This window comes from Falco cherrug, chromosome 6 (genome assembly GCF_023634085.1).
Source record: "Falco cherrug isolate bFalChe1 chromosome 6, bFalChe1.pri, whole genome shotgun sequence".
In the NCBI taxonomy this organism is placed as follows: Eukaryota; Metazoa; Chordata; class Aves; order Falconiformes; family Falconidae; genus Falco; species Falco cherrug.
Window position 1 is genome coordinate 46356115 of NC_073702.1, and position 22968 is coordinate 46379082.

Here is a 22968-nt window from a genome sequence, read left to right on the forward strand (position 1 = left end):
CAGGAATACAATAAGGAAGGGTAAGGTCCATTTGGAATTAAATATGGTGAGGGATGTCAGGAACAACAAAAAGACCTTCTTCAAGTACATCAGTAGCAAAAGGATGGCTAGGGAAAATGTGGGCCCGCCGCTGAATGAAGTGGGTGCCCTGGTGATGAAGGATACAGAGAAGCCAGAGTTACTGAACGCCTTCTTTCTTTCAGTCTTTACTGCTAAGGCCTCCCCGCAGGAATCCCAGACCTTGGAGGCAAGAGGGGAAGTCTGGAGAAAGGAAGACTTTCCCTTGTTTGAGGAGGATCGAGTTAGAGATCACTTAGGCAAACGTGACACCCACAAATCCATGGGCCCCTATGGGATGCACCCCCAAGTGCTGAGGGAGCTGGCAGATGTTATTGCTAAGCCACCCTCCATCATCTTTGAAAGGTCATGGAGGACAGGAGAGGTGCCTGAGGACTGCACAAAAGCCAATGTCACACCAGTCTTCACAAAGGGCAAGGAGGAGGACCCAGGAAACTACAGGCCTGTCAGCCTTCCCTCCATCCCTGGAAAGGTGATGGAACAGCTTATCCTAGAGGTCATCTCAAACCATGTGGAGGAAAAGAAGGTTATCAGGAGTAGTCAACATGGATTCACCAAGGAGAAATCATGCCTGATCAACCTAACAGTGTTTTATGATGGAATGACTGGCTGGGTAGATGAGGCGGGAGAGCAGTGGGTGTTGTCTACCTTGACCTCAGCAAGGCTCCTGACAGTCTCCCATAACATCTTCACACACAAGCTCAGGCAGTGTGGGCTGGATGAATGGACAGTGAGGTGGGTTGAGAACTGGCTGAATGGCAGAGCTCAGAGGGCTGTGACCAGCAGCACAGTCAGGCTGGAGGCCTGTGGCCAGCGGTGTGCCCCAGGGGTCAGTGCTGGGTCCAGTCCTGTCCAGCTTATCCACCAGTGCCCTGGATGAAGGGACTGAGAGTACCCTCAGCAAGTTTGCTGGTGAGACAAGAACTGGGAGGAGTGGCTGATACAGCAGAGGCTGCGCTGCCATCCAGCGAGACTGGGCAGGATGGAGAGCTGGGCAGAGAGGAACCTAATGAACTTCAACAAAGGCAAGTGTAAAGTCTGGCACCTGGGGAGGAACAGCCCCCTGCACCAGCACAGGCTGGGGCTGACCTGCTGGAAAGCATCCTGTAGAGAAAGACCTGCGAGTTCTGCTGGACAGCAAGCTGACCATGAGCCAGCAGTGTGTCTTGGTGACCAGAAAGACCAATGGGATGCTGGGGTGCATTAGGAGGAGCATGGCCAGCAGGTCGAGGGAGGTTGTCCTCCCCCTCTACTCTGCCCTGGTGAGGCCCCATCTGGAGTGCTATGTCCAGTTCTGGGCTCCCCAGTTCAAGAGAAACAGGGAACTACTGGAGAGGGTCCAGTAGAGGGCTACAAAGATGATGAGGGGACTGGATCATCTCCCTTGTGAGGAAAGGCTGAGAGAGCTGGGCCTGTTTAGCCTGCAGAAGTCTGCAAGGGGGTCCTACAAATGTCTACACGTATCTTAAGGGTAGAGTGTCAAGACGATGGGGCCAGGCTCTTTTCAATGGTGCCCAGTGACAGGACAAGGGGCAACAGGCACAAACTGCAAAACAGGAATTTCCATCTGAATACAAGGAGAAACTTCTTTAATTTGAGGGTGACTGAGCACTGGAACAGGCTGTCCAGAGAGGCTGTGGTGTCTCCTTCTCTGGAGACATTCAAAACCCGCCTGGATGCAAAACTGTGCAACCTGCTCTGGGTGAACCTGCTTTAGGCAGGGGACTGGACTACATGACCTCCAGAAGTCTCTTGCAATCCCAACCATTTTGTGATCCATTAATGGCACAGATGATGACAGAGAGTGGTCCCTCAGTCAATTCGTGGATGACACTAATGCAGGGAGTGGTTGAGACAAAAAATGGCAGACTTGGTCCAGAGACACTGATAAACTTCAGGTTGGAGACAGCAGAAATGTTAGGAGGCTCAACAAGACGTTCAAATTCTGCAACTTGGGCAGACTTACCCTGTTTCTCATTACAGGTTAGGATGGGAATGGTTAGTGTATTTAACCTGTCATCTTCCATAACCAAGACATTGTGAGTAAGGCAAGCCAGAGCACTGGCCTACATTAGGACTGTGAACAACTGACTTAAGTTATTTTATTATCCTCATCTGTATGGTGCTCATGAGGCCAGATGTAGTGCATCCAATTCTCCCAGAGTTCAAGAAGAATGAAGCAGTTAGGGTCTGGTGTAGAGCTATTAAGATGTTTAGAGACCTAAAACACGCACCCTTTTAAAAGAGGTTGAGGGACGTGTGCTTGTTTTCGATTGGCAAGCAGGAAGCTAAGGGTGTCTAACAAAGGCCTATAACTTTTTGGAGAAGCATTAAAAAGATGGCAAAGGTAAATGCTCCTCAGTAGTGCCACACAATATATAAAAGGACAATGGTGACAAACTAAAAGTTGAAGGTTTAGACTGGGCATTACAGAAAACCCTTTCAGCAGGAGGTGGTGCAGCACTGCAACTGGGCCTCAGCTCAGCTGTGAGGTCTCCATCTTTTGAGGTTTCCAAAGCCATTCCTGATCCAGCCCATGGGAACTGTCCTGCTTCAAGTGGGAGGCTAGTCTAGACTACCTTCAGAGGTCCCTTTCATCCAAATTTTCCATAAAGAATGTCTAAAAAGCATCAACCTGAAGAAGTGTAATCCGGTCTGTAAGCCTGTCCTCTGTCTCTTCCACCAAACCAACAGTGGGGATGCTACCTTCAACAGACTCCAGCTGTTTAGTAAGTTCCTGGTAATCTTCATCCAGGTGCATCCAGGTCTGCAAGCACAAATTATCCATGTATATGATAAGTATTGAATCTAAGTATCTATAATTTTTATTACTTACTTTTTCAATCTGAAATCCTATAGCTGCATGGTTGCTAATGTACAGAAATAACAGTACAAATATCCAGTGAACCTATGATAAGACACCTTCTCTACGTCAAGCTCAACTTTTGATTACAACACATGGATAAAACTGTCATGTTCTCCTTGTTAGCTAAAGCTAAGCAGCTCTTAAACTTCAAGGAACACAAATTGTGTCACCTGAAGATCACTGCAGTTAAATAGCAAAGATTACACATAGTCTATCAGTGCCTTGTGTGTATGACAAAAAGCACTGACATCCATCAATTCTGTCCAAGCACCAGGAAACCACCATCATAGAATATCCTGGTGGTTAATCACAATGGCAGTACAGAAAAGACCAGAGAAATTCTCACCTCTAGAATGTATTCCAGCTCCACACCTCGTTTATGAGCCAGTTTTAATATAGCTGAAGCTTGTGTCATTAGCTCTGAATGTGACTGAGTCTCCTTCAAGAGGGCAAAGCTACTCATCTTTCTAAAGAGTGTTTCCGTCAGGATCATGTGAGACTCCAACCCCTGAAAATATTCCTGAGAAATTTGGGTGTGAGGGACAGGGTAAAGACAGAATATAAAATAGAAACTGTAATTGTTACTCAATTCACTACTACTAAAATGACATTTTAAGATGACAGCAGTACAATCAAGTATCTGTAGACACAGAATTAGGTAAACTTTTACCTCCACCAACATCTCATAAAATCTAGCACACAATTTTAAGAAGGACAATGGCCTTTTTAAAGAAAGAAAAAAGTCATTCTTTCCACACAAATTCTACCCAAACTCTCATTCCATAAACAAAAATAGCATAAATTAGATATATACCACCAAAAAAACCCCTGTCTAGTAAAAAAACATGGAAAAATTATGTTATATTTTGTGGGTGTTATTAGCAAACAAATTTCTGTTCGAAAAAAATAAAGTGGTGGATGAAATTGCTCTGTAGCATAACAGGACAAGAATAATAACTTGTTATTAGAATAAGGAAGAAAATGCAATCTACTCGGGTTCACCTTCAACAGAGCATTTCAAAGTCATTCAGTCAGAACAGTTAATGGATTCCAATTTAAAATACGGTAAGGTTTAATATATCCTGATTTAATACTGGTCCACCATTCTGAAAAGCTCCTGAACCTTTAGGAACAGAAGGTTAGCAATTTGCTGTGTTCAAGCTTAACGATCGTGATTAGTCCTGAAATATGTCACAGGTTTTTACCTTATGTTTGTCAAGTAGTGATCGAACCTCTTCCTTAGAACCAACAATCATTTTCTGATGACCAGCCATCTTCTCTTGGCCTGTTTCTACCAGGTCAGCCAGGTCCTGCAAAGCCCGTTCATACTGCCTCTTAAGAGCCAGATTCTGATTCAGGTCACTCCGTCTGGATCCAATGATCATCATCAACTCATCATACTTATCCTTAGGGGCAAAGAGCAGCAATATTTTTATATGTAATTCTTATTTCACAACCTACACATATTTTCCTAGAAGCAACCTTACTGTCCCTACAGTGAGTACTAGCAGAATAATATCCATTCCCAGCTCAAAAAGACTGTGCAGATATACTGACTTCATTGATAAATTAACAACTCGCCATTTAAAGAAAGAAAAAACAAGCAAGACCTGCCACTCTTTCAAAGTGAATGCATTTGGGAACAAAGTTAGCAGAATCTCAAAGGCTTGCTTTATACAGCAAAGAAGTAGGGTTATTAGGCTTATATTATCAAGAACCAGACTACTGTGTGGCTACAGCACACTGCAGATGCTGTTTACACTTTGCATCTTATAATACAGAAGGTTGGACGGATTCCATCATGGCTACAGGCTATAGGCATCTGAAAGCCAGATTTTTTTCCCTCCCCTGCCCCAGCAGCTTACTGGTAACAAGCTAGATACATACAACTTGTAGTAAAAACCAAACCAGGCCTAAAATTGCAATATCATACTTTATATAGAGCAGTAAAGCATACAAAAAGCACAGTGTGTATTTCACAGTGTGACCACACTGCCAAATTACAAATGAGCCAAAAGGAAGAATCTCATCATCTCTTGTGTTCTATTACTCATCTTGTATATCTCAACTATAAAAGTGAGAACAACCTGCAGATGCTTTTCTTCACCTGAACAGGATTACTTTCCTGTTTTGGTTTTGAGAATTGTATTCTCAGAACATACATCTGACTGTGAGGATAAGCCCATACTTTTGATAAAGACATCTAGACACTAAAAAAACCAAAGTATCTATAAGACCACCCAGTGCTACAGCAAAGCACCCACCCTCAGACTGCAGCCGACTCCCCTAGCTTTAAAGATAAAATTGTGAGAAACAGAACTGTCAAAAAAAGCAAAAGGAAGGCTTTTCTAAGACTGAAATCAAGGGGAGTGGGATATCTACACATAACCTGACAGGAAAAAAAACCCAGCAGGAGGCTCCAAGAACAAATGGATAAAGAACTGGACAAAAGACACACTTGCACAAACTCTTAGCCATTCATTTTTACTTGAGATAACCATTTCGTTCACTTAATAAGTTTATGGTCTATTTTAAGCTGTCTTCTTTGCTTCCAATTTATTATCATGTCATTATAAAGGGTAAAATTCAGTTGTAAACCTTCTTGATCTCTCCTTAAGCATTCCCCTGCATCAGCACCAAACTGCTCACAGGAGTTTCAACAGCCTTATAGAAGTTCTGGCTCAATTGCCCACATGTATCTACTTCAGAGAGTCCTACTACTTAGGTGTGTTCAAAATCAAATCTATCTTAAGGTATGCAGGAACATGAGAGGTATTCTAGTAAAAGTAGAACACTTCCAGTTTAAGGTCACACTGAGCTATCTATCCCATTTAATCCCTCTCTCTCACTTTCTTTACAAATATTATTATTATTATTAACAACAACAGATGTGAGAGAGAAGTAAACCCCAGAACATGAGACACTGGTAAGAACAAGGGTCAACCTTCAGCAGACATTTATGTTTACATGCTTAACTTTATTTGTTTGAACAGGAAGTCAACAAGACCTGAAAGAAAACATGTTTCCATATGCTTTTATGCTTACCACTGCTAATAATAGATGTTAGAAAATCTGAAAATGCAAAAGTAGAAAAACTACATGAATCAGATAGAAAATAATCTTTTATACACACTGAAATGCTTTTAAACATGCTTTCCTAAACTGTATTATGAACATTAAAAAGGAGCATACTAATACCTTTGATATCACCAGACAGGTCTAGGATGGAACTTATGAACCATACCTGGATCTTAGACAGCTCTTGCACAGAAGGCTGGTCAATTTGTAGCTTGTCTACACGCTTCTTTAATTCGTTGATTCCGACATCTAGGTCCTTCAAATCTTCCTCTGCCTGCAGTATGACCTGTATTTGAAAATTACATCATTTATTTTCAAGGTCCAGTAACAGTGCTGTAGTTGCCATACATTCAGTCCTTCAATCTGCTCAAATTTAAAGGACACTATAAAGTATTAATTCAAAGCTGAGAGAGCCCAGCTTGTTTCTTAAATACAATATGGCATTATTATTTTAATAACAAGCTGGTTTAGTATCATACACAGTCAAGTTCCATGTTTTTAATTACATAGTAGAGTCATAAAAGGACTATTAGTTATTCTAACACCTTCTTTTAAAGCATTCTTTTTATTAACACTCGTTCCTGTCATATCTGAGCACCAAGCAACCAACCATCACAGCAGAAGACATACACCATAGCGAAGAGCTGTGCATAGTTCCCTTTCAGGACCAGGACAGGAAGAGGTGATAACTTGATTTTTTTCCAATGGAAGCTACAAGCTTTTGTAGGTCTTTCAACCTAGAAGCCTCTACTGAAGTAACGCATGCAAATTGTAACAAAGCTAAAAGCACAAGGTAGACTCCTGTAGTTAAAGTCCTTTGTTAAGGCCCTGTCTTGGAAACTGCTTATCCAAATATGCTTAAACTATGTATGTGAGTAGAGCACCTGACTACCAGTAGTGCAGAACACACACAATAAAGTCACTAAACTTACACTTCACGCACCTAAGTTACCTGGCTGATTAAGGGCCTTATTTCTACTTTCCTAATAACATGTTGAACAAACAGCAATGCTTTTAAATTTGAATGTTTTATCAGGCAAGGTAGATGTTCAGAAACAAATCAATTCAGTTGCTTTTTGCTACCACATTGTTTTCCTATTTGGTAGCTGAATTAATCATACAAGAGATAAATTTATGCCAATCTTTTGCATCGTGGAAGACAGAAAAGAAAGACATGTCATGCCAGCTCTCTTATTCATACAGGAGCCTCAAAATTCTTCAGAATTTGATTATCAGGTATATAAAGCCCAGTATTTATGTCTAGCTGAAGGATGAGTCTCCCTCTCAGTCACCTCCTGGCATCAGACATCAGTAGCTCTTGAGTAACAAGAAACCTCTGCAGAATGTAGCCCTTAGCACACTTCATTCACTTTCCTCATTGGCAAAACAGAAACAAGAAAAATATTTTGCCCTATTAATAACTAATTATTCATCAGGCAATTCCTGATGAAGAAAAAACAATTATTGCCTTAAATTAAAATGACTAACAATCAAGACATTACTATAAAACAGTGAAGAAGAAGGTGCCTTTGTTTTTTAATAAAGTGTAAAAGAAACAATTTAGCTAAAGATTAGACTTTTTTTAGTTCACTAAAGTGTTCTTTCTTTCAAATACTGCCCAATGTGTATGCATAACTAGGTCAGCTGAAGAGATAAGACTGACACTTTGTGCTGTTTGGTTTTGGGTTTTGGGTTTTTTTTATTTATAAACATGTGTAGTACACTCTTGGAAGTACTAATTTTCACACTTTATGTGAACACATATGTTCTCCCATAAAAAGCAACTGTTCTCTAGAGTCTTTAATACTTTGAATAGAAATTTTACCTCTTCCCCCCTCCCCAGGTAACAGACATTTGGCAATACCTGCATTTGTTCTGTTTCTGGTCTCTCAACTGCCTCTGCTAGTTTCTGCAGGACTAAGTATTTGTTTTCAGCCAGTGACGTAAACAGGAGCTTCAGATCATTCTACAGGAGACAACAACAAATTATAGCCAAGCACAGCACAAACCAACTGGAAAATATTTTATGTTCCAAAAGCACTGTAAAACATTATAATGTTATTATGTCAGCACTACAGCATAAAAATTTTCAACATTGAAAGCATCATAATTAGCCAAAGCAAAACATACATCACTGAAAATCCATAACTGGGTATGTATGAGCTAAAAGCTAAAGCAACTCCTATTCAAAACATAATCTGTGAACACTCTTCTGCTTTTGCCTTCCAATTAGATAAATAATTTAGTAAGGGTTATTAGCTTCATTTAACAAAACTGTGTTATTCTTGTGTAATTTATTTAACCACATACACTTGTAAAAAAGCTAGGTTTTACTTTTCAAGACAAGCTTTTTTCATCACAAACTTGAGCAAATAATAGCAAAGTAGTAAACAATGCTTCAACATATTACAGGGCTAACTATACATGACAGCTTTTAGAGTACCTTATCAGACTAGACACATAAATATTACACTTTACAATTTTTCCAAGCTACAATCAAGTATTCTTTTTTTTTTCATGCATTCACCTCAACAGAAAAATATCAGCACATTATTCTAAGACTTTCAGCATTATATAGAGGGTGCATTACTGATTTTTTTTGCAATAATTCTTTTAAATACCAAATGTTAATGGTGTAACAATAATGCACAGGATTCTAATCAACATGTCTGCTTTCTTCAGCAAAGGAAGGTCTTTCATTGGAAAATGTTGAATATTTTTTTCCTATCTGCTGCAGAGGAAAGGTTATGGAGTTTGGAGAGAAATCCTGAGCAACAACCTATGAAACGATGATCCTAACCTAACGACACCAGGGATTTATTTATCCTTTTTTTGTTGTAATTTGTTTTTTCAATAGTACTAAACCATACTAGAGGCCTTATATGATAATAATAGTAGACAAGGTAGAGACCAAGTAAGATGTAAAAGCATTTTTGAACTCTGAAAAGATTTCTAAAAGTGCACATTTCTGTACTATCTTCATTTTTTCTGCTTCGCCCAACACAGACAGCTTGTGATACAAGCTCTTATACAGTAACGGGATAGCTTAAAGATGGTCCAAAAGGTTGGAATCATTATTCTGTTTTCTATCTTATCCCAGCTAATAAAAACAATGTTCTCTATCATTTATGAAATTATAAGATGGATAGAGTGGAACTCTAAGTTGATTTTGCGTTTGATAACAGATGTCCACAACTTCCTTTTATGTTTATATGCCACCAGGGTGAGAAAGCACGGGATGAATGATCACTTTACAATAACTGCATGAATTGCAGAAGGCCTGTAGCAGAGAGTTTAAATTTTGGATCACGACTTGGGTGCCAAGTTTTGCATAGCCTAAGTACAAGTTTGATTTTCTAGTAAAAACCTGTGATAATCTTGTGCTTTTGATTTGGTACCAAAAATTCTCATTGCTTTGAGAATCACATCCTTTATATCCCCACTTGACATGTACCCCTGTTACTGCCTTCACATGGGCATCATACCTTGAAAGTCACTATTTGCTGGAGCCGTTCTTTCATCTGATGGCATCTCTGGTTTACTACTGACTCCAGTAAGGTCAGCCTTCTCAGGAGACTATCCAAAGTGTGTTCTATAATATCCCTATTATCACCACTCTCAGGAAATATCTGAGCAAATAAATTCTGGTTCTTCTCCATTTCTTCAGTTACGTCTTTGATTTCTTTGGCGAGAGACTGATTTTGTAGAAAACAAAGCAAAGTGATAATCAGACACTCTGGAAAGCAGGCAGACATGTTACTGTAACCATTGGCAGTGCATTGTATCTGCAGTGATACAGTGGCTTTTTCACACACAACAAAGTTGTGCAGCTGTAGTATTTCTGATAGTAAAAAGACTCCAGACTGCTATGAGGAAAACAAGTGCTGGAACAAAATGATGTAGAATCATAGTATCATAGAATGGTTAGGTTGGAAAGGACCTTTAAAGGTCATCTAGTTTAACTGAACTGCAATAAGCAGGGACATCTTCACCTAGATCAGCTTGCTCAGTCCCACTCAACCTAATGTTTCTAGGGATGGAGCATTTACCACCTTGTCTGGGCAACATGTTCCCGTGTTTCACCACTCTCATAAAAATTTTCTTCCTTATTTCTAATCTGAATCTAAACTCTTTTAGTTTAAAACCATTAGCCCTCATCCTATCGCCATCCCCCCTAGCTCCCTCCCTTCCCCTCCCTCTTCCCCACCCCCAACTTCCATGTTGATGAATTTGTACTGTTTCTATATCCCAGATCAGTCTTCCCTCTTTTCCACTTCATTTCAATTTCAACAGTGTGGTGTTTGCTAATACTTAGCAAAGAAGTGAAACAAAAGGCTCTATGTTTAGTTCTCTTTTGACCAGGCAAAATTTGCATCAGTGCTGCTTTCTGCAACATTCCCTACACAATCAGTGAAGTTACTTCTACCAGTAGCAGAATACTGCAACTACATAGAGATTATGACAGTGACATGTCACTCATCCAGGATGCTAATATTTACTTTCTAAACACTATGTAAAATGCACCCTTTACTGGCAATTTAAAGAAAGTCATATTCATGGATTCCTTACCTCTTGCTTGCAGAGGTATGTTTCTGTTTCTTCCTCTGGCAACAGAGGTGTAGCAACAAAGACCTGCTTTTCCACACCATCCAGCCACACAGATGTGGCTGTGACACCATCATACAGCTTCTGTTCAAGATGCACGCTCTCCTCCACCCGTCCAGCCTGGGCGATAGGAACCAGAGAAGTCCAGAGCAGAAGCACAAAATACTCTTTCTAATGTCTAATATTTGGGAAAGGGCTGGATTTTCAGGTGGGAGCTAGAGTTTTCAGTGTAAATGTTACTCTGGATAGATGTAGAGGATAGGTGTAAAGCCAACTGAAATGTTACCTCAGATGACACTTCTTCAAGGGCCTGATTCAATTCAACCAATACTGGTGACACTAAGGATTTATCTTCATCCTGTCTTTCCTCCTTATACAAAGGCATTCCAGGTATCAGTCTGTTTGGTCTGCTATAAAGCTGCTGAGAGAAAATTACTAATTAGGATGCTTCTACCATATACAGGACATAAAATTCAGCTACACAGATTCTACTGCTGACTGAGGATACCACCAAACAATGTTCATGATCCTCCCTCGATTGTTCTGTCATGAATATCTTGAATAGAAGATTGCTTAACAAGAGGTTTACTAGAAGTGCGGGATAAATGCCTGTGGCCAGAATTAGCACTGACTTGTTTTTACCAAAAGAGTTATTAATTACTGTTGAATAAATACAAGACATTAAGAACTCTGGAAGATGATTTTAATGTAGTGTAACATAAAGAATAGTGGGCCTGGGTCCATTGACAATAAAATGAAGGATGTATGTTAATATAGATCTTGAAATGTCTCTGGTTTAGTTGATTAACCCCTGTTCCTTTCAGTAAAATTTCTGTGGCTGAAATCACTTGCTTCTTTGTCACATACCCACTAAGATCAAGAATTGAATGTAACCCTTAAATTCAAACTGAAAATACCAGTTTTTCCTCTAAGTTGTTACCAGAGTACTGGTCAATTCCAGAGGGATGATTTGTTAAGAGAATTACCTGGGTTAGATTAGTAGTTCAAAATTTTGAACTTTCTTCCTTTCTAGTTTATTCACCTGAATGGTAGTGCAATTGAAACTACTTTGAACAAGAGTGATGCTAGTGCCATTGTTTAATAGTTTTTAAAGATTTCACAAAAGTAAATTGTTCCATATTCTTTGCATTAACTACATCATCTTAATGCATCCACTATGCACATAATGTATCTCATGTTGTGACAACCGCTTTCATAGAGAAAATGCAAAGAGAAATTAAAAATAGCTACCAGATGTTCATGTTCCAAAGCCTTTTGGAGCAGTCTTTGCTTGGTATTGAATTCCTGGTTCAGGCTTTCCCATTTCACCTTCATCTGTTCTTCAGATGGTGGTTTCTCACCTTCCAAGGCTAATTCCTCAGAGAGTGTATCAAGTTTCTCACTGAACAGGAAGATGCATAAAGGTTTAACAAATACAAAAGTTCAACTGCATAAGGTGCTTATTTCCTCTTTCAGTTAGGAAATACTATATTTAAAGTGGTACTTTTTAAAGCTTTGACTTGGGTTTGGGGTTTTTTTTGGATAGTAAGACGAAGGCTGGTTTGTAACAGAGAGTTGTTCTTGCCAGATGGGATAAAATGCACTTTCTAAGAAACTGTTTAGAGTTGCAAGTACCCATATTAAGTAAAAAAAAAAAACCAAAACAAACCTGACTGAATATACACTACATTGAAATGTAACCCTTAAACAAGCTTTACTTCAAAGCACAAAAGAAAATATTTTATCTGACTTCTTCCTGACCTCCTCTCTCAAAATGCCAGACATACCCTGATATTTTAATGCAGTACAAGACTATGAGTTTAGCTTTGGTAAACAGTTTTTTTCTGTTTGATTTTTTTTTTGTGTTTGTTTCTATAGTATAACATCATGTGACAGAAGGAAGCCTCAAACAGAAGGAGATAGGTACTTTCTGGCATTATAATAGAAAATCACATTGAATTAACACAAATGCTGAGGAAAAGTACCTACTGAGTCTAGCTTACATTCCCTATGCATAAGTCTTGGTTCTGCCCCTTCATGAACTACCTTCATGTTCTAGACTTTGGCATGCTGGAGTAGCCACAAAAATGCTCACTACTACTGAGATACATCAAGGAAGTATTTTAACTGAACAATTGACTGCTCCTTGATTCTCAAGCAGGTAATGTTCACCCTGGCCTCCTCTTCCCTAGACCCTGAGCTTCTCACTCCCTGAAGGTCCTCATCAGCAGAAGACAGTAGGTTTCTTCTGCCTTCTCTAGGGCAGAAGTCTCTCCCAGTCAGAGCTGAGGCTTTTATAGACATCTCTTTCCTCCAAAATGGGAAAGTGTGCAAGAAAATAGACCAGAGATGAAAGTTGAAATACACAAGGCCTCAAAAAGAAAAATATTTACTAACTGCAGGAAAAATAAAATTAAGCAATGAGTATCTCATCTGGGAAGATCTAGTGACAAAGGCAGACAAGGTATTAGAGATCAGCTATGATTCACACAGCAATGCTGGACCATGAAGCTATATTAACTGATCCACTGTTTGTCTAATAAATCCTACTAGTTTCTAATTTTAATGTGATGCTTGATAGGTGATCTGTTAGCACGAAACAGTTTGTGTAGCTATATTATCAGACCTCTGAGTTATATGCCAGGACTGCAGTATCCTAGGTGCAATATAAAAATGGAAAAAAAATATTAGAGGATTATATGCAGAAGAGGGATGTAAACATAAGGTTGACAAAGCACAGTTACATAAATTTACTTCACAGAAGAACACATGAAAGCACACCTTGTACACAGGCCTTCTGGAGCACCTTGCTGTGTTAGGATTTCTTCTCCACGGCATGCTACTGACCGAAGTAGATTCTTCTGCTCTTCTAGTTCTTGTTCCAGCTCCTAGCATAGCAAGTTACAAAACCCAAAACAAACCTCAAACAGATTGTTTTTGTCTGTCATGCAATGGCTGAGCTATTTCTGATATGGCTGGCTTGAGCATCAAAAGCAGTGCAAAATCTCCACTGAGGGACACAGAAAAATTGGGTACGTAAACTGGGTTGTTGAACTACTTGACTAATGCCATGCAGTTTCTGGAACCTAACCTAGTGAGGATGTCTGCGTATCATACAACCCAATATACCTTGCAATCTGTGTATCCTTGCTTCTATAAAGACAATGTTGATTACTATTCTGAGCAAATACCATCATCTCCTTGGAATAACTTCAAGGGTTGATTCAATTCAATTCTACTAATGGACAATGGAATGATTAAGTGAGCTGACCATGGTCACCCAGGACCTCTACCCTGCCTGGCTTTCACAGATATAAAACCGTGAGCTCATATGCACCATTGCAAAAGCACCGAGTAAGATTTCAGTGGAAATACTAACAAGAATGGCTCAGCTACAGTGGTAAGCACAATCGAAACATGGGAGTAAAAGAAATGCAAAACACTGACTTTCTGTTGCTGCAGGGTGCTCTGCTGTTGCTGTGAGCGAGTGGTTCTTGCTTGTGCCAGCCATTCTTGGACACTGGGGCTTTGTGAGGAAACAAAATCCAGATCACTCTCCTCCTTTTCTTGTAATGATCCCTGCTTTAAGAGAAGGAAATACAGATTTTACAAAATGTCTTATATTGCTAGAGCACTGGCAGGTCCAGCTCGTAAGTCAGAACCACAGGTAGTGCCACTTTCCACCTCCCAAGCTGCTGGCTCACATAAATTCTGAAGTGAGCAATGACTTTTAGATTGCTGACTTCTACTGGTCATTGGTTATTAGCAAGAAAGCACCACTAAAAATGTAACAATAAATATGCACTACTGTACTTAGCAGAGTAAGAGACCAGAGATCAGAGACCGTGGAGTGATGTCTTTCTGAAGACTGTCATGCTTCTCCTAAAAAAATAGCATTGACCTGTGAAGGAGGGTGCATCTTTAACTGGCAATGATGGGAATCCATGGGTTGCTGCTGCCAGGTTTTTAGTCTAATTAAAGCCAATTTCTTGTCTAATTAAAAATGAGAGAATGCTAGTTGTCATCCTGGTCAAAATCTACTTATCGATAAGTATATAATTCTACCCATGGTTGTCAGAAACACAGTCAGTTAGCAGCAGATTGTATGATACAAACAGTAAAGACCATAAGAGAGACCAAACCAGAGAATGTTATAATAGAACAGCAAAAGCAACAGTTCTTTCACTTCATACTTCTATCATTAAATTTTTCCAACATGAGTGAATAGACAAGCTTTCTATGTAAGCAGAGCAAAAAAGAGCAAATGCCTTAATAGTTCCAAAAACTGCTTTAGCAACTTCTTGATTTCTGAAGTCCATGTTGGCTGTAAATTTAAATTATTTTAGCAGCCAATGTATTAAAATGTAGGAATTTTAACACATTAGGCCTAATGTTAAAGGCAGACTTGTAGGCCTGGCTACTTAGATCTACACACCTATCTAGCTTTATTTAATATTACTTGCAGGCACACAATGACTGTAGTTTGTGCTTTTTGTGCCGTAAGAGCAAAAAAAGCAAGCAGGTATCTACAGCTGGAAAGAACCATATTACCCCTTCCTCTATGAAACAGCTTTGTTTCACTAAGGATTCAGTTTGCAGGTAAACTGTGATACTTTATAGGAACAAGTTTCTATAAAAGCTGATGTGGCTGGAGTGTGAACAATGTCATTATAGGGTATCAGATTAGGCAAAGAAAATATTATGTGAGGGATTAAGAGGGTCTGGAATTCTAATTTTTCTATTAAAAATGAGAAAAAAAGAAAATACTTCTGTAAATTGTAAAAAAAAAATCTGCTTCATTTTATATGCTCTAGGGATAATAGCTGTTCAACTTGTAAATTCCTTTTGAGGACAGTATCCAGTTCATTGCATTTGGGCAGGCTGATTGATTTCAGTTAGATTTTGAGTCTCCTCTGAAAAGAGGGTTGAGAAGCTACAATTTTGGAGTTAAGACATATAGTAAACCTGCATAACCATATAGTTCCTGCAATATCAAAGAGTGTAAAAGGGATTGTGGCATTTGTGGATGCAATGAGGTTTTGCAAATACGTTACTGTGCACACTTTTTAGATCAAAATTATTTGTGAACCAGATTTTATCATTCTCAAATCAGAGAGTCTAAGTTTAAAAAAAGCACTTCCATTTTTATTTGAATTTTGTCTGAAGGAACTGCATTACATTTCCTTTAAACAGTCATGGAAATTAATGCTTGAAGTTGTCATTCTTGGGAACTATCCACTCCAGCATAGAAATAGTTGGGAAAACCTAAAGAAAATGGTGATAAAATTGATCTTTCAAAGGAGTTCAGAATTGTAAAACTTATATTGGGCATATTCCTCTTGTGGAACTGAAGTCATCCCTCACACACACACACTTTGTAATAAAAAGTAAAGAAACACTATCTGTTTTTTTACTGCAGAATCCATTCTACTTCTTTGTTTTATAAGGAGTCTATTTATTGCCCCCAAGTCACAGAATTTAGTAGTTAACAGTAATAAAGCAATGTTTTGTATATCTTTCAAAGTGCTTGCAAAATGTTACATTTGGAATCAACGTAGCGTGGAACTCTCCTGATCCAGCAGGTTCCTGATAAGTTTCACTGCTTTACTCCATGAATAAAACAGCTGGTCAAATCACTGTTTCCATATCATTAGGGACATTCATTAATTAAAATTAGAAGGAAAATGGAAATTGCTGCAAGGAAGTCACAGAATCTCACACCAACTCCTAAAAAGCCTTGTGCCACATAAATAACACATATGCTGAAATACTGCTTTAAGGAAAGTACAGCTTAGTCTAAAACGTTCTTGGTCTTGCAGTGCAACTTGGAAGGACCCTTCCTCTTCTGGGTGCAGGCTAGTCTATGCCTCTGTGCAATTACAAGGTTACCAGTACATCTATAGACATGTATATGTCTGAGGTTCTTGCATGCATGAGCAACAGTGCTGTTAGCATGTGAAGTTTCTCAGGGTTAATAATGGCAGTGGAAAGAGTTAAGGTATTTTGGGGCATCTGATGCTCTGAGCATCCATAAGAAATACTTTATGCCTGACTCTTTGTGAAAAGACACTGTAGATTTTCTCATTTGAAAAGAATTGGTCAGTAAAAATTTGAGGATGTTATACTGCCTATATCTATTTTCTTCCACAATCCATATGCAAAGTCCAAAAAAGGTTCGCAATTCATAATGAAACTTAAGTCTTGCATGCATGTAGCATGTTAATTGATTCATATTCTACATCTGCAAATTATGTTTTTGTTATTTTTGATATTAGAAAAGTATCCAAGAACCTGTTTTAAAACTTCAAACTAATTCACATCATTGTATTTGAAATTGCAGCACATTTTAAAATGCAGCACGCATATTTTAAAATAAAGCGAAACAGTTCATGATGCTTTTTTGTTTCACAAGTAATATATTAGAATACAGTATTATATGCCTACATGCTGTTGACAACACTTTTCACTTGTCTAATCATGACATTTAAAATAAAGAATAACATTAAAGTTACTTCATCTTAGAGGCAATAGGAATAAATACCTGGAGTTTTTCCATGGTTTTTTTTTGTGTGTGTGTGTTTGTTGTGAGGTTTTTGTGAAGTTAAGTTTTGTAGTTATCCAGTTGCTTTGGACTAAAAATAGTTCTTAGCATGTCAAGTGACTTTTCAAGCTAACCTCACAGTAGGCTTTAATCTGCTAGAAATCTTTGAAGCTTATCATGTTTAATTTGCACAGCAAAGCCCAGAAAAGAAGTAAAAGGAAAGGCAGGGCAGAGTCACAGCAGGGCAAGCAAGTTCAAAACCAGAGAGTCACATTACATGGTTGGGTTTCTTGTATGTATTCGGTTCTCCACACGCTAGTTTAACCTAAAGAATGACCAAAACCAACTGTTAAATAAAATGAACTAGTGGCAATAAACAGACCAGCGCTGCTAATAGGACAAGACTGAGGTTAAATATATCTTTATTTATATGGTATAATGATGCCACTAAGTATTAGCCATATTTTAAAAAAATGTCACTACCTTCTGTTATCTGTCATTGTGTTGTGCACACTGTACAGAGAAAAGCATGTATTTAGGCTTCTTTTGCGCGGGGAGGGATCCTGCCCCAGAGCACATGCAATCTAAAGGGACTGAGAACTTGAAGAATATCCAGACCAAGCTAATCATGTATCTACTTCATTATTGTCCTTTCAGTGAAGATAGTAAAGTTCGAGTAGTTTCATCATGAAATGGTACAATGAAAAAAAAGTGAAAGCAACAAGCTAAATCTTGCTAGGCAGTTCTTTATTTTAGAATGCAATTCCATTTACTAACTAAAGATGAATAGCTCAAACTAAATCAGTAAAATACTTTTACTCCTTTCCCTAGATGCATAAAACTGCTATGAAATCCCTCAAACTCCTGTCCACCATGAAGCCAGCTGGAAAAACCACTTACCTGAATGTTGATCTGTTTGTCGTGGAGCACTCTCTGCAGCTCCAGAAGGCTGCCCTTCAGCGTCCTGAGCTTCACAGCCAGCTGCTCTGCCTCATCCTTCGTGTGAGCTTTCCCCTCCATAAGCAAATTCTCGTTGTGCACGGACAACTCTGACAAGGCTACCACCTTCTGCTCTATTTCAACCAGCATGTTCTGCAGCAGCAAAAACAAAGAACCAAATTCATACATTTTTCCAGCATCTGTCACTCTTTCTGGCAAGACGACCTGTGGCCTACCTCACCCTCTGCCAAGCTAAGGGCAAGTCAGATTATCATTGCTTTGCCTTCCAGTCCCTTTCAGAGTCCTTAGGAATATGCTTGCAAATGTTTGCATTTGCCATTTCTGTTTGCAACCTTTTTCAAAATAAGAAAGTAAAAAGTTATTTGAAACAAAGGATTTGTTCTAGAGGAGATTCCCTTTATTTTCACATAAAAGGTAAGGATGGCTAAGATGCTAGACTGACATCCATAATGACAAGGAACAGAGCACGCAGCTAGAGTTACTTCTTTCCTCTTCTTTCATGTACACTTAGTGAAGTGCTTCCTACCTCCTGCCAAATGTTGCTCCAGTTGCATTAGTAAGCTTCTCTTCTCACTATTTGCTCTTTCTGATTGGTGCATGATGGACTTAAGGATTTCTGTATAATCCTCTTTAGTCTAAAGAGAGACTTAAAGTGACAAATCTCTGGCATGTTTATTCTCAAAAGCTACTTTCCTGACATTCTATTAACTGTTCACGTATTACACACAGTGCATATTTTCATCTTCAAAACTCAAAGCACCTACAATTCTATTCTGACAGCACGTTTTTGTTTCCATAGGAACTATCAACTGAAAACATACAAATATTTCTCCTGAAGGAATTAGTGCAGGATAAAATGGCAAAGTCTCTAAAAAATGGAAAAAATATAGGACTTTATATAAGACTTACCATGTTAATTTTTTAAGAACCAGCAAAAGAACAGCAGTATTAACTTTTCCACAAAGTTAACTGTTCTTCTTGAGTTTCCTAAAGACTATTAAAAAAAAATTGCTGCTTTGTTTAAGTTCACAGGGTTTAACCATATACAACAGAACAGCTTCCAAGGATGGGTGATGAGAGAACACCTGAGACCGAGCAGACTGAAAACTCCAATAATGAAGCAGTGTCAGTGGAAATTTAACTAGATGTTTAATTCGTCAGACCTACACGAAACATAACTCCCATTTAACATAAAATACTCCAGATACTCATTCTTCAGCATGAAAAGGGATATTCTGTCCATTTGTTTATTGTCTATCTTGTAATTTAAATTATAATGAACGTACAGTTCTAAACTCTCATTTAAAAATGGAAGATCCCCATTAATTTGAGAACCTGGATGTTATGACTGATCCAAGTCTTGTTAGGAAAAGTATATGCAATTACTCCTATTGTAGCAAAATGTTTTCCCTCAGTTGTTTTGGTATTCTGGGTTGAATAATATTATATTCATAAAAACAGTTACTACTCATTATTATACTTCAATTTTGAATGTATGTAGGGATTACTTGTGAAGAAAGCACTACACTGCCCCAGCCACCACTACTAATGCAAGTGTGTTATTCAGCTGGAAAAGGAGGAGTAGGAAAGTATACTGCAGGTGTTTTCATACCTATCAAGTCAGCTGTTCAACGACTAGCTTGAGTGGAGCAAAAACTGCAAGTGAAGCAAGTATTAGGCCTTTAAACGAAACCAAAATGCTCTCTGAAAGTTGCGGAGCTTCCAGCGGTCTTCCAGTCAGGATATCTTGTTTTCCTACTGCTACGTTTACATCTGCTGCCTAAAGCACTGTTTTTAGTCTTTAACTGAAGTAATGAGGAACAGGCTATATTTTATTTCACGATTCACGGATGACGTTAACTGAGCATGTATGAGGTGCTAACAAGCTCAGAAACTTCTTCCCCACTAACATGTTCGCACATCCCACTCAGTAAAGGTCTTAAGATTAATGCTCCGTATTTGTCTCTTCGTTCAGATGAAGCTATGTCCAGCCTGATCATCTCAATGTTACAGGACTGGCAATTTTACCTGACAGTCTACCAGCTGTGCTTCCATGTCCATAGGTTCCTCAGCAGTAACCAGAGCAGTGTCCAGCGTTGCTCGGGTATTGAGTAGCCAGTGGTCAAGCTCATCAGCTTCACAACGGTACCTTTGAAGAGCCTGCTCTTGCCGCTGTTCTTCCAGCTGCTCATTCAGTTTTTCCTAGAGGTACAAATTGCATTTTACTTTTTAAAGGAAATGCATCACAACCGTCACTTTTAAAAATTTTTCCCTCTCTGTCTCTCACAACTTCTATATAGTATTTATGCCATAATAAGCCCTGTCTTTCGTAAGTTGGAAACCCTTACAAAATATTATTGTTTTGAATCGATGACCATGCTTTTCTGGTGACTGAAATTCTGTTTCAGTTCAGTCACTGTATTTCTACTTCCTTCACTAGATCTTTGCTATTACAGCCTCTAAAGATGAGGCCTTTTCTGCCTCCTCTTGCTGCTCTCCTTTGGGTTCCCCCCCACCTCCGATTCAGATTGCTCAGCTAGCACAGCAATGTTTGCTTAGGGAGAAAGATGCGTGGGGCCACCAAGCTGGGAGTGGGCTGCACGGAAAGGACAGCAGCTTTGCCTTTTTTGACAGCAGCAGGCTGTTAGCCTTATTGTCTCTCAAAAGAGGTGCGAGAGGGTATTTCAAGGACCCAACAAAAGAACCAGTGGACCTTCGGTGCAGCCACCATGGGTGAAGAGAAGACTGAAGAGCTGCCTATATTGTCTGGCCTCTCAGAGGATTCCTGGGCTGTGGGGTGTGGAAGGACATTAAGCTCCAATGGCTGCTGCAGCAAGGGCACCGCAGTAACACAGACTCCCTGGGCCATCCGTCAGCTGGTCCATCCATTTAACAGACAGGGAATGATCAGCAAGGCTTGCTCACTCTTTAGTAGTTCCATATGAACTTGACAACTGGCTGAACACCTGGGCCCAAAGGGTGGTGATCAGTGGCCCAAAGTCTAGTGAGAGACCAGTAACAAGCCTCAGCATATTTACGGATGACATGAAATGGGAGGAATGGCTGAAACACCAGAGGGTTGTGCTGCCATCCAGATGGACCCTGACAGGCTGAAGAAATGGGCTGACAGGAACCTCATGAAGCTGAACAAAGGGAACTATGAAGTCCTGCCCCTGGGGAGCAACAATCCCAGGCGCCAGTATATATGCTGGAGGCCAATCTGCTGGAAAGCAGCTTGGCAGAAAAGGACCTGGGGGGTTCCTGGTGGATACTAAATTGAACACGAGCCAGCAATGGGCCCCTGTGGCAAAGGCTAATGGTATCCCAGGCTGCATTAGAAGGAGTGTTGTCAGCAGTTTGAGGGTTATCCTTCCCCTCTACATAACACTGGTGAGTCCATACCAGGAACGCTGCGTCCAGTTCTGGGCTTCCCAGTACAAGAGAGATACAGAGCTCTAGAAAGAGCAGAGGGGATTTCAGGAATAAGAAACAGGTAGAATGGGATGGCCAGAGGATGATACTTAGATGTATCAGACAATGTGGAACCTAAGCATGCTGCAAATGGTACGGAACAAGGGGAAAAAAAAGACTACTGGATCTGGCTGGGATGTAGTTAACTTCATCACAGTCTGTACAGTTCTGTGCTTTGCAACCGTGGCTAAAACTGTGCTGATAACATAGCAGTGTTTTGGCTATTGCTGAACAGTGCTTGTACAGCATTAAGGCTTTCTTTCCAACTGCGCCTCACAAAGTCCAGTAGGCTGAGGGTGGGCAAAAAGCTGGAAAAGGACATAGCCAGGACAGCTGACCTAAACTGATTGAAGTGATACTCCGTACCATATGAGATCATGCTCAGCAACAAAAGCTCAGAGAAAGGAGGGGAGAGGGGGGCATCTGTGGTTATGGTATTTGCCTTACCAAGCAACTGTCACGTGTGCTGAGACCCTGCTTTCCATGCAAGTGGCTAAACATCTGCCTGCTGATGGGGAAGTAGTGACTAAGTTCCTCATTTTCCTTTGCTTGCATGCACAGCTTTTCCTTACTTTATTAAGCTGTCATTATCCCAATCCATGAGTCTTTTTGCTTGCCTTCTATTTTTTCCCCATCCCACAGGAGAGGGGAGTGAGGGTGGGTGTTTGGCTGCTGGCCAGGTTCAACCTACCACACTTCTACAAGGAAAATCAGACCAGTATGTGCAGGGCAAATCCCTCACAGGAAAGTGGTTGCACAGCTTTTCTGAATTTTAAAGGAAAAATTACTAATTACATGTTAGAATAATTTAATAAACAATGATAGTTAAGTGTCTCAAAAATCTAGAGCTGAACAAGGCTCTCAAGCTCTAGTTATTTAAATTAGGTCCATAGAAAGAACAATATTACCAACCCACACCCTCTACAACAAAACGTTTTCATTACCTGTTCTATCTGTATTTCTACATTTACAGCCCTGCAGTGTTCTGGAAGATTTTATCTGTGAAATCAGAGCTATAAAGGGCACAGGTAAAATTACTGAATATTGTCTACATAGTACACATTATTTCTTAGCCAGGATTATTGGGGCATACTTGTGCTATTGTATCAAAGCAACTGTCAGAATCCTAACCACAGTTAAGAGTAGTATATTTGATTCATGCATTATCTTGAAATTATTAGTTAACATCCCCTCCTACATATTATCAAGAAGTTTCTAGGATCCTTTACGGGGTGCAAGCTATAAACAGTAAGATCTACTTCCACTCCCTTTTAAGTAAAAGTTATTTTTGTTCTAAAAAGGAAAAACTTAGTGTTATTTTTTATGAATAACAAAGACATTTTCTAAGGACCTATTCACTATTTCAGGT

General features: G+C 39.5%; 1 protein-coding gene across 15 annotated transcripts in view; it reads right to left on the reverse strand.

Annotated features, from left to right (window-relative positions):
- SYNE1 (spectrin repeat containing nuclear envelope protein 1) overlaps positions 1 to 22968 on the reverse strand; it is a 316896-nt gene that overhangs the window by 73227 nt on the left and 220701 nt on the right. For 10 of the 15 annotated variants that reach the window (XM_055714587.1, XM_055714586.1, XM_055714581.1 and 7 more), the window contains 13 exons: positions 20157 to 20330; positions 18069 to 18260; positions 14075 to 14209; positions 13409 to 13515; positions 11879 to 12029; positions 10914 to 11048; positions 10592 to 10747; positions 9508 to 9717; positions 7887 to 7988; positions 6189 to 6308; positions 4150 to 4350; positions 3291 to 3464; positions 2714 to 2845 (listed from right to left, as the gene is read on the reverse strand). In XM_055714587.1, the coding sequence (XP_055570562.1) occupies positions 2714 to 2845; positions 3291 to 3464; positions 4150 to 4350; positions 6189 to 6308; positions 7887 to 7988; positions 9508 to 9717; positions 10592 to 10747; positions 10914 to 11048; positions 11879 to 12029; positions 13409 to 13515; positions 14075 to 14209; positions 18069 to 18260; positions 20157 to 20330 (1989 nt within the window). The remainder of the gene's footprint in view (positions 1 to 2713; positions 2846 to 3290; positions 3465 to 4149; positions 4351 to 6188; positions 6309 to 7886; positions 7989 to 9507; positions 9718 to 10591; positions 10748 to 10913; positions 11049 to 11878; positions 12030 to 13408; positions 13516 to 14074; positions 14210 to 18068; positions 18261 to 20156; positions 20331 to 22968) is intronic. The other 5 variants (XM_055714589.1, XM_055714578.1, XM_055714590.1 and 2 more) reach the window with 2 other exon arrangements.